Source organism: Cuculus canorus, chromosome 12, assembly GCF_017976375.1.
Source record: "Cuculus canorus isolate bCucCan1 chromosome 12, bCucCan1.pri, whole genome shotgun sequence".
In the NCBI taxonomy this organism is placed as follows: Eukaryota; Metazoa; Chordata; class Aves; order Cuculiformes; family Cuculidae; genus Cuculus; species Cuculus canorus.
In genome coordinates this window covers 8,028,842-8,041,491 of record NC_071412.1, presented here as the reverse complement: position 1 = coordinate 8,041,491, position 12,650 = coordinate 8,028,842, and the positions used below count along the sequence as shown (strand labels likewise).

The 12,650-nt window shown below is 55.0% G+C and overlaps 2 protein-coding genes across 3 annotated transcripts; one reads left to right on the top strand and one right to left on the bottom strand.

Annotated features, from left to right (window-relative positions):
* The first annotated feature begins 635 nt into the window (after positions 1–635).
* LOC104059691 (ras-related and estrogen-regulated growth inhibitor-like protein) lies at positions 636–4,861 on the top strand. Its single transcript, XM_009561394.2, has 4 exons — positions 636–1,742; positions 2,165–2,218; positions 2,684–2,760; positions 3,307–4,861. Exons 1-4 carry the CDS (start codon positions 1,589–1,591, stop codon positions 3,730–3,732), a joined length of 711 nt encoding a protein of 236 aa, XP_009559689.2. The 5' UTR covers positions 636–1,588; the 3' UTR covers positions 3,733–4,861.
* A 122-nt stretch (positions 4,862–4,983) lies between these two features.
* PLIN1 (perilipin 1) lies at positions 4,984–10,642 on the bottom strand. Of its 2 annotated transcripts, none has more exons than XM_054078123.1 (9): positions 10,523–10,642; positions 9,745–9,833; positions 9,343–9,541; positions 9,118–9,200; positions 8,511–8,763; positions 8,134–8,339; positions 7,438–7,590; positions 6,531–6,764; positions 4,984–6,033 (listed from the first exon to the last, which is right to left on the bottom strand). In XM_054078123.1, the coding sequence occupies exons 2-9, from the start codon at positions 9,817–9,819 to the stop codon at positions 5,662–5,664; spliced, it is 1,575 nt and encodes a 524-aa protein (XP_053934098.1). In that variant the 5' UTR covers positions 9,820–9,833; positions 10,523–10,642; the 3' UTR covers positions 4,984–5,661. The 2 variants fall into 2 exon arrangements, with proteins under 2 accessions (XP_053934098.1, XP_009559688.2); XM_009561393.2 differs by having other exon boundaries at positions 4,986–6,033; positions 9,775–9,833; positions 10,523–10,637.
* Between the last annotated feature and the right edge of the window lie 2,008 nt (positions 10,643–12,650).

Below are 12,650 nucleotides of genomic sequence, written 5' to 3'. Positions count from 1 at the left end.
ATGCTGCACCGCTTGAGAGGCACTCAGTCACACTCACTCATGAGACCCTCTGTCCTGAGGTGATCCATCACTTGTGAGGTGCTCCATCGTTTACAAGAGACCCCACCACTCGTGGGATGCTCCATCATTTACAGGAGACTCTGCTGCTCGTGGGATGCTCCAGCATTTGAGAGGCACTTGGTCACTCACAAGACTGTATCTCGTGAGATGCTTCATTGGTCATGAGGTGCTCCATTCTTTACAAGAGACCCCACCACTATGAGATGCTCCATCATTTACAGGAGACCCCATTGCTCATGAGATGCTCTATTGTTTACAGGAGACTCCGTTGCTCATGAGATGCTCTATCGTTTACAGGAGACCCCATTGCTCATGAGATGCTCCATCATTTACAGGAGACCCCATTGCTCATGAGATGCTCTATCGTTTACAGGAGACTCCGTCACAAGTGAGGTGCTCCATCTTTTACAGGAGACCCCACCACTCCTGGGATGCTCCAGCAATTGAGAGGCACTTGGTCACTCATGAGACTGTATCTCATGAGACACTCCATCACTTGTGAGATGTTCTATCGCTTACAGGAGATCCTGCCTCTCGTGGGTGCTGCACTGCTTGAGAAGCACTTGGTCACTCACAAGACTCTTTCTCCTGAGGTGATCTATCACTTGTGAGATGCTCCATCGTTTACAGGAGACCCTGCTGCTTGTGGGATGCTCCACTGCTTACAGGAGACTCCATCGCTCATGGGATGCTCCATCGTTTGAGAGGCACAGAAGACTGTATCTCGTGAGATGCTTCATTGCTTGTGAGATGCTTCATTGCTCATGAGATGCTCCATCGTTTACAGGAGACCCCATCGCTCGTGGGATGCTTCACAACTTGTGAGACTCTCCACCATCTGAGAGACAATGCTCTGCAACTCGTGAGATGCTCCATCACTTGTGAAATGCTCCATTGTTTACAGGAGACTGCATCGGTCATGGGATGCTGCAGCAGTTGTGAGACACTCACTCGCTCACTCACTCACTTACTCACGAGACTCAATCTCTTGTGAGATGCTCCATCACTTGTCGACAGTACTCCGTCACTCACAATACTCCCTATCTAGTGACATCCTTCGTCACTTGTGAGATGCTTCATTATTTGTAAATAATGCTCCATCACTCGTGAGATGCTCTATCAGTTACAAGAGACTCTATCACTTGTGAGACACTCCACCACTCCTCACAGACATTCCCACAATCACTGTTGGGGAGGGACAAGGGGCTTCTGGTACTGGTGCTTGAGGTAGTGGTGTGGGCAGCCTCTTGGGATGCAGCTTGCAGAGCAGCCAGTATAGACAGCTGGTCCTTCCTGGCCGCCTGCCACGCTGGGAGATGGAAGGGCTGGCTCTGGGCACTGATGTATGTTTGGGACAATCTGACCGATAACCAAGTTTTTCATCTGTTGCTTGCAGCTGTGGCTGCACCGCCCCTGCAGCTGCAGGGAGGGCCGTGGCCCTTGCGGGTCCCCTGGGTGTCGTGGGAAGCGCTGGCTCCTCGGCTCTGCACAGACGAGTCACAGACGCTGCTGGGACCGCCGATGAGGCATGGCCACGCTTGGCATGGGGCTTCGGCTCCCACTGCGCCGGAGCGCCAGCTTCACCCCTGACCACCCTGCCCTCATGGAGGTGCCCAGCCCCACCACCCTGAAGATGGAAGCAAACGTCCTCGTTATGGGAGCAGACAACGTGGGGAAATCAGGTAAGAACTGACTGTGAGATGGGAGCAGGGCACTCCAGGGAAGGAAATCTGTTTCTTCCCTCTCGGAAAGGCTGAAAACTGCAGCAGTGTTTGGAGAACAAATTGCAGAGACCAGCTCTGTGGAGAAAGCTGGTGAGATGGGGTTGAGCTTTCAGGTGTGGTGGTGATTTGAGGTGGGGAAGCTGAGCACAACCTTTCAAGCAGCAGGTGGGGAGAAGGTGTTTTCTACTGAGCTGTGATTTGTTGATGCTCTCATTAGTGCTGTGCCTCTGCTCACGGACCGGCTGAGGGCTGGAAAACCGGAGGTCATTGCTCCTCCTGGGACTTTACAGGGAAATAGTGCCTGACTCTGCTCTGGATTTAAAAGGGTCAGTCCTCCAGGTTTAGGGTTATTTTGATGATTCTTGCTCTTCCCTCTGCAGCTCTGACTGTGCGTTTCCTCACCCGACGCTTTATCGGGGAGTACGGAGATATGGGTGAGTACCAGCCCAGGCCAGGCTGGTTTCCATTAGGGACTGGGGTTGGGAGGTCACCCTTCTTGTACTCATGGGATTTTGTTGCTTCCCATCCTCTCCTGCCTTTCTCCGGAGCCTTTGCCTGCTCCTGGGGGTCTCAATGATTGCATTTATTCAGTGACCCCTCCCTTCACTCTGGAACTACTACTCTGGGGTGTGAAGGGTCCTGGATGGCAGCTGGTGGCACCAGTGTGCCTGGACTGAACACCTGGGTGGAGGTAGGCTGGAGTCGTCACAGCCCTGGAGACCACCATGCTCCATGTGGTTGTTGCTATACGAAGAGAGCCCCCAGACCTTGCCTTGCAGAGCATGGTCCCCCAGGGTGGACACAGCAGGCTTGTCCCCAGAACACCTGGGTTGAGGGAGCTATCTATCTCTTGGTAGCTCTGTGAAGATGACCATTTTTGTTTTCATTTTTTTTGTCAGAATTCATCTACAGCCACAACTTGACCGTGGACGGCCGAGAGATTCTTTTCCACATTTGGGATGTCCCTAATTCACAGGTGAGGGGGCTCCTCTCCCATCACCTGTTTTGACCCTAGCGAGAAAAAAATCCTTCTCCTAAAAGTTACACGGAGTGAACCATAGGCATAGGCAAAACTCTTGCGTCAGATGTTTTGTAGGCAGCTAAACCCTTCTTGCCTGCAGAGCAGAGGACAGTGACGTTGCTGGCAGGGTAGCAGTAGTCACTGTAGACCATGGTCCCATGACTGAGGACGTTGGGGCTGAAGCACTCATGTTATCGGCCTGGACTGAGCACAGTACTCTGCTGACAAAATGCAAGTGCTGCTCTCGGGTCTCCACGCTGTTATCACTTCCAGCCTGCAGTGCTTGCCTGTTGGGTGATCAGGTGAGCGCAGTGAAGCCCAAACTGTGACCCCTTGGTGAGGTCTGCCGGGTCCCACTCTGCCTTCTTTAGCACTACTCTTCCTGTGTGCCTTTCTGCTGCTGCTCAGTAGCTGCTCCAATCCCAAAGGGTTCATGATCACCATGACTCGTGCTAGCAGGCAGGAGCTGGGTAAAGAAACCTTACGTGTCTCTTTCCGCAGGAACAGGCGGAGGAGGGATCCTCAGAGGAGAAGCGAATCCAGTGGGCAGACAGCTTTGTCCTGGTCTACAGTATCTGTGACCGTGCCAGTTTCAACATCCTACCCCTCAAAATCCAGTTCATCAAAGCGACCAAGGAGGGGCAGAGCCAGGAGAAGGTGCCCATTGTCATTGTGGGCAACAAACGTGACCTACACCACCAAAGGGTAGTGTCCAGTGAGGAGGGTCGGCTCTTGGCCCTCTCTTTAGACTGTGGTTTCTATGAGGTCTCTGCAGCCGAGGCTTATCATGGGGCCCTCATGGTTTTCCATGGACTGGCTGAGCGCATCCCTGACACCAAACTGGCACTGAAAAAGGGTACAGGGATCCGTGGCATCGTCAAGACCATGTCGGCTGTGTTTGCCCGTAAGCGAACAGACTCCCTCTGAGATACAGCCTAGGTGTTGCTTTTCTCGGTGCTGCCCAGCTGGACTGAGCCTCCACTCTGGGTGCCCATGGAGATGGTGTGTGCTTCCATAAGTACGGTAGGTTCCTTGCTGCCCTCCTAACCTCAGAGATTGGATCTCCTGCCATACATTGCCAGTGCAGCTGAGGAATATAGTGCCTTCCTCTGCTCCCACCTGTAGAGCTGTTGTCTCTATGGTGGGACAGGTTGTGGGGCAAAATCTCTATTATTTGCTGTACCAGATTTTCAGGTGCCTCCTCCTTTCTCCTTCCAGCCTCTAGTGCTGGAAAACACCAGATGATCTTGCTGCACCTCCAGGCAGCATCATCCTCAGCTCTTTCAGCAGGAGCTACCTGGGCTGTCAGTGAGCAGAGAGGACACGCTGCTTCTGCATGGCCACCCAGCTCAATGTCACGTCTTCCCACCCTGGGATTTTTATTCCTATTTAATACTCGTCAGAGTCCTCTCTGGTAATCTTGGAGAACCTACGAGCTGGCAATGTGGACGTTTCTCCAGCAGGGAGCCCATGTGCACATCACCGTGTCTGAGTGTCCCAGAGCCTGTGGCACCAGCTGACCCCTGAGGACCTTAGTGAGGTCCCCATCCCACCCACCTTGCTTTTGAACCATTCTGCTCGTGGTCCTCTCTCCCACAGCCTTTCAGTGACCATAGCAGTTTCCTTTGTGCAAGAAGCACTGTACGGGCTGTGCTTGGGAAAACACAGGCCTGTGGCTTCTTCCCAGGGTGTGGAACCGTACTGTGTGGCTTCCCAAGCTGCTGCTTCTGTAGGGCTGCCTGTCCCTGGGAGGAAAGGGAGATGGGGAAAGGGGTCGCCAAGCTCATCGCTGAACTGTTCTGCTGCTGGGAGGTTTTCCCTGCCTCTCCCCAAACCCTTCCTGGTGCGCCTGGGAAAGCACTGTGTTGGAAGAGGGCTTGTGCATGCGGTATGGACACTGATTCCTTTGCTGTGTTCTGGAAACGCAATAAATTGTCTTTGGCAGGAAGCCTCTGGCTCCTTGGGGCTGTGAATTCGTACTGGAGGCATGGGAAGAGACACGTACTGCATGTACTGTGCTGGGCATGAGCACCCCCGGACTCTGTGGTAGCGACTCAATGACAATTTTCCCGTACCCACTCCTTCAGCCTTGAGCTGGATGGATTGCCCCACTTTGCTCCCTCATTCTGGTAGTGCAAAGCAGCTGAGCGAATGGTATGAGTGGCAGGCCGGGAAGATTTATTATTGCAGTGAATACAATAAGGTGTTGCGGGAAGCCAGATGGTCCTGCAGGACAGAGGGGCTCCAGAAGCTCCACCTGTTTTCATTGGTCTTTTTCTTGACTCTACCATCTGTCCCACCATCAGCTGGGGGTGGGTGCCCAGGGATTTCTGACTCGTGAGTCCTGCAAGTTGGTGGGGACCTTCAGCTCCTCCATAGAAGAGCAATCTGTGGCCAGGGATGGCCCCTGCGAGGGGGTATGGAGGAAGGAAGAATGGGGAACCAGGTTTGCTATAGTGGTTTGATGGCTTTTTCGTCCTCCCTTCTCTGTCTCAGCACTGTTCTCAATGTAAGTCCACACTGTCTACTCAACGGGGACCAGGGCAGCCCAGTGCCAGGCCTGGCTGGTCCCTTTCTTTCTGGCTCTCACCGCTTTTCCTGCATGTCCCTTGCTTCTCTGGTCCCCTCTGGTTCAACCTCGCCCTACCTTCTCCTTCTACCACCAAGGCTTTTGACTGCCTTTATTCCCTCATCCTGGCCCCAATGCACTCCAGAGGAAGACATCCCGTGGCACGTCTACCACTTTGAGCTCCTGTCCCAGTACAGAGGTGTGTGCGGGCAGCTGGCGAGGGCCTGGGCAAAGTGTGCTGGGGGGGATTAGAGTGGGGTTGGGATGCGCTCATCCTCCCCACCAGCTCAGTCCTTCTTGAAGGCAGGGCTGTAGAAGTTGGTGTAGTAAGCCCGGTTGTACATGGCGTCGGGACTGAAGCGGTAGGAGCCCTCGCTCACTCGCCTGTTGTAGGGGGCAAAGGCGGATTTCCGTGGGAGGGGGCACTCGGGCTCGAAGGCAGGGCCGCGATAGAGGTTGTGCCGCAGGAAGAGGGGGTCCTCGAGCCCCAGGAAGGAGAGGGGGTGATGGCCACGGTACAGTCGCCAGTCACCCCTCAGCTGGGATTTCTCCTCGGGGGGCGGGGTGGCAGGCTTGGCATCCTCCTCCTTCTTCTCTGTCTCGGGGCTGGGCTTGCTGCCCTTGGCTGCCTCCTCTTCCTTCACTGACTGCCTGCGGAGCTGAGAGATGGGGTGAGCATCCACCGAGGCTGTACCTGCCTGCCAGTCCTGCTCTCCTTGTGCTACAGTCCCCCCAAAACTAGAGGGACCTCAAGACAAGCCAATTTGCCCTTAGAGAGTTTGTCAGTGGTGGGGAGTGGTCAGCTGTAGTCCCTGGGCAGCTGCTCTCAGGGGAGCAGCAGAGTAGGGGAAAGGAGAGGGAACGCGTTATCAGCCTGGACTTTCACCTTTCCAGGAATTTGTGGTTGCACCAGGTTTGGGCATGAAGTCTGTGAGGGTGCTACCACTGGCTGACCTGCTGACTGTATGGGGGAACTCACCCTCACAGCTTGGGGGATGCTCAGGAGGAGGCTGGGCCTGAGGTCTCCCAACGGCACCCCATCTCCCCATCCTGGTACCTCCTGGTACTGCCTGGAGCTATGGGGTGTTCATGGGAGGAGGCTGGGCAAAGTGGGATTTACTGGAGATGGATAGGACCTGGCTGGGGACAAACTCACCGGCACGTAGCTGTACAGGGTGCCCAGCAGGTGTTTGGGGGCACTGATGAGTGTCCCTCCCAGAGCATCCACCGTCTCCAAGGCCTTAGACAGCCTGCGGGGGCTGAAGAGGATCATCCCCTCTGCCGCGTCCCAGGCCACGGATGGGACCTTCTTTGCACTGGAGATGCCAGAGGCACAGGCGCTTTGCAGGTTGTGTGCCACGCTGCCCACCAGCCCAGGGCTGTCCCCTGCCTGTGGAGAGAAACCAGCTCCGCTGCTGGTCCCACCGCCTCTGGACAGGACAGGGGTGGCCCTGGGCTGCCCGTCCCGTCTGCAGCTCGAAGGTTGAGTGCCTTCGACTCACTGCTTTGCAAAAGCGACCGCAGCAGGGTTGCTCCTTCTGGCTCCCTCTGCTCCCAAGCCCCCAGGGTCCCCTTGCCCTGGGCTGTGCTTCCGCTGCAGGGAGAGGCAAAGGGCAGCAACCCCGACCTACTCCTTCCTGTCCCTGTGTCCCAGCAGAGCCAACGCTGGGACCATTCCCAGCCCTGTAGGCTCCCTCTGCTCCTTGCTGCTGGGACCAGGAGGGTGGGATTTTTCGGTGGTGTTCAGGGGCTCAGCAGGACACTCGGCACTGACACCCCACAGCAGCAAAGGAGTTGTGAATAAATGAGGCAGGGTGACCCTGCCCAGTGCAGAGGCTGCCCACAGCCCCCAGCTTTGAGGGGAATAGAGAAGGGGGCTGCTGGGGTTGCCCCCTGCCAACCCTTCCTCACCTCCTCCAAGCTGCAGCTCCTGCTGGGGTACAGCAGGGATGGGGTGCTGGTCCCCAGGGGTGTAGGGCAAGCATCCTTTATGCTGGCATGGTCTGTGGGTAGGAGGATGCTTTGGGGCACCCTTGGCTTGCTGTTCCCCATTTGCTCCATACCTCCTTGGTGGTGGTGTCATCTTTCTTCCCCACCTTCTCCTGCTTCTGCTCTGGCACCTTGCTCTGCCGCCGACTCAACCAGCCGGTGGTGGTGCCCTGCCCATCACTGTGGACTTGTGGTGCCTCAGAGGTGCTGGGCTTGGCCAGGCTGCCCTGGAAGGGGAGCAAAAGTCACCACTGGGGAGGAGCTGGCAGGATCCATGCACCCCATCCTGCTCAGCCTGAGGGGGCCCTGGTGATGCACAGTTCATTTAGCCATGGGGGAGCAGCAGGGTTCATTTAGCCATGGGGGAAGAAATCCCTGGGGCAGTCGGGAGCTCTGGGATTTTGGCACAGGGCAGGGAAAGGCTTCCCATTGCAGTGCTGGGTGGGAGAGGAGGGGCGACTCCTTCTCCCCTTGCTCTCCAGGCCCCTGGAGGATCTTTTTGCTTTAGGGAGGATGTTATGGCAAGGCCACAAATCAACAATAGACACTGGGAGCTGGCTAAAAATAACGTGTCCTGCTAACACAGTACAAGGTTGTGTGTGAACACGCTGCGGGAATTGCTGGCCCCTGCTTGTCCCACTGAGTGGGGGAAACCAACAGCGCCCAACACTCTGCTCTTGGTTGCCTGAAATATCTCCTCCGAAAGCAGAATCGGTCCCCGAGAGGGTGTGGAGGAGCAGGAAGGCTGGTGGGCGGGTTTTGGCACTCACCAGGATGGGGATACAGATGATAATCTTCTGCCCTTTGGCTTTGGCGTGCTGGAGGCCTTGAGTGGTTTGCTGGTAAGCGCGGTGGGAGACAGTGTTAACCAAGGCACCGATCCGGCCCAGGGTGCTGGGAGAACTGGGAGTGCTGGGAGCACTGGACTGCTGCTGGGAGACTTTTACTGCCCCACATGGCTCTTTGGGCTTCTGATCTAAAGGAAGAGGATCACAGAATAGCAGTGGCAGGGTTATGTCCTGGTGGGACAACCCTCCTAGGCAGCAAAAATCCAGGGAATTCCTCCCGCCACGTGAGTGAGGCACCACCCGACATGTGGCTGACCCTCCCCAGACACCTTCGGGTGGGACGTGGGCATCAGGACTACCTGCTTCTTCATCCTCCTCTGGCAGAAGGTACTCCACCAGCTTCTCCAGCCCTCCCAGGGCTGTGTCGACCCCTGCAGCTGCCATCTGGCTCACCGAGTTCCTCCTTGTGTACCTTGCTGTTGTTTCCACAGTGTTCTTGGTGGCCTCGTAACCTTCTGCCGCCAGCTCCATGATCTTATCCATGGAGTTGCCAAGAGTGTTTTTGGCACTTTGGATGGGGGAGGAGATGGTATCCTTCAGTTCAGATGCAAGCTGTGGGTAGAGAGATGGAGAACAGCCCTCCTGGTGTGCTCAGGGTGGCACGGGACAGCCAGAGGGACCATGTGTACTCCAGCCACAGCCATGCTAGCAGACAGCCCCAAGAGAGGCATAAGAGCTCTTTCCAGCCTGAGCTGGAGGTAGTTGGCAAGGATGGGACATAGGATGCTGTTGACCTATATTTGGAAGTGTCCCAACCACCCACTTGGGACAGCAGGAGCCCTTGCTTGGAGATGCACTTTTTCCCTCTGAGCAGCCCATCACCATCAAGAAACAAGCCTAGAAGAGACACCCTGTGAGCTCTGCAGAGGGGCTAGAGTGTCCCAGGCTGCCCCACTTGTGACTTACCTTGTCGACAGGATACTGGAGGGCAGGGATCTTCTCTTCCAGTTGGTCCAAGCCCCGGCAAGCTAGGTCGTTAGCCACAGCAACTGCCTTGGACAAAAGCATGAAGGTGGGATAGTAAGAAAAGCTGCTGGGAGGTGCCAGGGGTTCCCACACACTAGTGGTGGTCCCACCAAGGGAGGCTTTGATGCCTCCTCCTGCCACGTCCTCCCCGGTGGATGGACTCACACTGAGGCTCCAGCCTGCGCACCACGGGCTCCATGCTCCACATGGCCAAGGCGCCGGCGCCCTGCACGCCCCGCTCATAAACCTCACACACCGAGGCCATGAGCGGGTGGGCCTCCTTGGTGCTGGCGTAGGTCCGCTGGAGGCTTTCGCAGGTCGAGCTCACCACCGGCAGCTGCAGGACCCTCTGCAGCACGTTTTCCTGTGCAGGGCAGACAGGCACTGGTTAGCCAAGAGCCCTTCCTTAAGGAAATATTTAATTTCAAGCATGCAAAATATTTTATCCTTTCCCTTTGGTCAAGCTCTATATTATTGCAGGTAGAGCTCCATATAAAGATAACAAGGGAACAGTGGGACAACGTGGGATGCAACTTGTTTTTATCTGGCAGAGCTGGTATATTCTACCTGGTGCCCTGGAACTCTTCTTGCACCCACCTTGGCACTTCCATTCTGCACAGTCTGATTTGTCTTCGCTGTCATCGCGACGCATCCACCTGTAAAGCCAGGTTGCAAGGTACAGACCCCGCTGCAAAGGCAGACCTGGGTTCTGGCTCTCCCCTCTCACTCCTGAACCCATTGAGCTGGGCTGAGACATGCACCTCCCATGGGGTAGTGGATGTGGCATTGCCTAATGCTTGACTTTTTACCAGTTAAGCTGTAAAAGCAATGACTCCACACAGCCCCCCCTGCTAGGATGTCTTAAAACCCACAGATGCAAAGAATTGGTTGAGAGGCATCTAGTTTGGAGGAGCTACAGTGCAAGAGAGGATGAAGGGCACTGGCAGAACTGTAAACCAAACTCAGAGTAACCAGGATACTAATAGATGTGCACAAGGCTGAGAGATGTAGGTTGAGAATGTAGGATAGGAGCAGAGAGAGGAGCTGTAGGTAGGGATGCAGCAAGCTGCCCATCTGTGGTCAGCATCCCCCTCCTGCTTATGCCCACCCCGCAGCTCAGCTGGTTTCAACGCCAGCTCCTGTCCCCACGCAGCCCCAGCTCAATGTAAGCACCGCAGAACACCCATCTCCACTGCTTCTAGCTGGGAGACAGCTGGAAGCACATCTCCAGCTCCCACCCCAGGACAGACCCAGTTTCTCAGCAGCAGATGAATTTCAGGAGATCAAGTGGGAGTGGGTTATCCCTGCTCTCAACTCCCGGTCCTGGTGGAGACGAGTCACTCACCAAGGGGCAGCGTGTCCCCAGCAGAGCAGGAGCAGAGGGTGGTGGCTGAACCGTCCCTTTGCCTGGGTCTTCTGAGAGCGATGCACGGTACCCCTGCCACTACAACCACAAGGCTCCACCTCCCAGTTGCGTGGGTTTGGGAGCTGGCAAGTTGTGGTGGAGACTGGCCAAAGAGTTCCTGAAGCCACCGTAATTTGGAAATGATGATGTCAGAAAATCCCCTTCATTGTCTTCCCTGCCAAGCTCAGAAGTGGCAGCACAGCTAGAATGCACTGAGGTTTAATGCCGTTCCACCAAGAGAAGATGACAAGAAGCTGCCCTTGGACCTCAGCACCTCAAAAGCAACAGACCATGAGCAGCCAGGGAGAAGGTGAAGTATTAGGGAGGGTTTCATAAAAGAAAAAACCTTCTTGTATTTCTGTAGCCCCTGTGATCCTCTATGGTGGACCAGGATCCTATTCTGTTTGGAAATGCAATACACACCAAGAACATAGTGAACTGTCCTAGGGAGAATCTAAGCACAAGGAGCAGAAGGCAGACATGGGGGGGACATCCCGCACAAAGCAATCTAGTTTGGCCAGGTCTGCAGTTTCTAAGAGAATTCACTGAAGATCTTGGTGAGGAGGCTCTTAGCTGACGATCGGGGCAGACGTTGCATTAGGAAAGCTTTAGGCATATGGAGTAGACAGAAATGGAGGAAAATGTCAGGTTGAAGGTGAACTCTGCAGGTCACCTCATCCAACTCGTGTTCAGAGCAGGCTACCTTTGAAGCTAGATCACGCTGCTCAAGGTCTCATCCAGTCCTGAAAATCTCCAAGGATAACATTTCCATCTCCCTGGGATCCAGCTCCAGTGCTAACTATGCTCAAGGCAAACCATTTTTACCTTACACCCAACTCTGTTGCAGTTTGTGCCTGCCATCTCTTATGGTTCCTCTTTGCACCTCTGCACAGTTTGTGCTCCAGTCTGTCCTGGTATGGCATGTGCTCCATACCCTTAAACGTCTTACTCTCTTTATGATCCTCTGCTGGACTCTAGTCAAGATCTCTCCTCTGCTGGTGTGGCCAAAACAAGACACAGTTCCACAAATGTCACCTCATTAGTGCTTCACAGGGAGGAACAACTGCTCCCCTTGACCTGCTGGTTATGCTCTCACCCCTGGTGCTCTGTTGGGGCCAGTCTGCCTGGCCATGCAGGAGGCATCCTGCCGACTCACATCATAATTGACAAATCCATTTGCGGTATTGACTGAAAGGAAAGAAGACACCACCTGTATGAAGCTGTGGTGGGTTTTGGTTATTGAGTACAGACATCAAGGATGAGACACACTCATCCTCAAGGACAGCATGGTGGAAAGAGGACAAATGCCAGAGGACAAAGCAATAACCCAACGGGATCAGTTCTGATGAGCTATCCAGGCAGCCTGCTAACACAAGGCTGCTGTGTGTCCTGGACCAGCCAGCACGAGGCAGGGAGACCTTCGATGTGAAGCTCGGCATCAGAAGTGGCCCAAGCAGCAGAGCCAAGTCCTCAAACGCAGAGGTGTCCGCACAGCAGGGCCCTGTGGCTCCCTGCTCCTCCTATGCTGCTTGTATATGGGAGTGGGAAACTTCCCAGGGACATGGGAAAACCATCCATGGGAGGAAAATATCCCCTTTCTTCCCAGAGACCATGGAGCTCGCTTCCAGCCCAAGGCCTGCCGTGCTATCTGGGTGTGGAGGCATATGAATGTCCTGGAGCTCAGTGCTCTGCAGACAGCGGGACAAAGGGCAGCAGCCTGCTCAACAGTTTGCTCTCTTGGCACGAGATATTTTCCAGCCCCGCTGGCCATGCTAAAAGTGCAGGAGGCATGCCAACCTTCTCCCTGCCTTGGCTGAGGCTGGGATCAGACGGCACAGCCTCTGCCCTACTAATGCCTACGCTCCTCTCCTCCCCTTCCTCCAGGGCAAAGGCTGTGCCAGCCCCAGGCTCTGCAGTACAAAGATACCACTGCCTCTACCTTGCACCAGCAATACTTTCTGCATTTCTGCAGACAATATTTAGAGCTTTAGAAGCAGTTTTATACCCTTGTCTCTGCAGTCAGCTCGGTAGCCTTTAATATACCATGGGGAGGGAATGAGCCAGACCC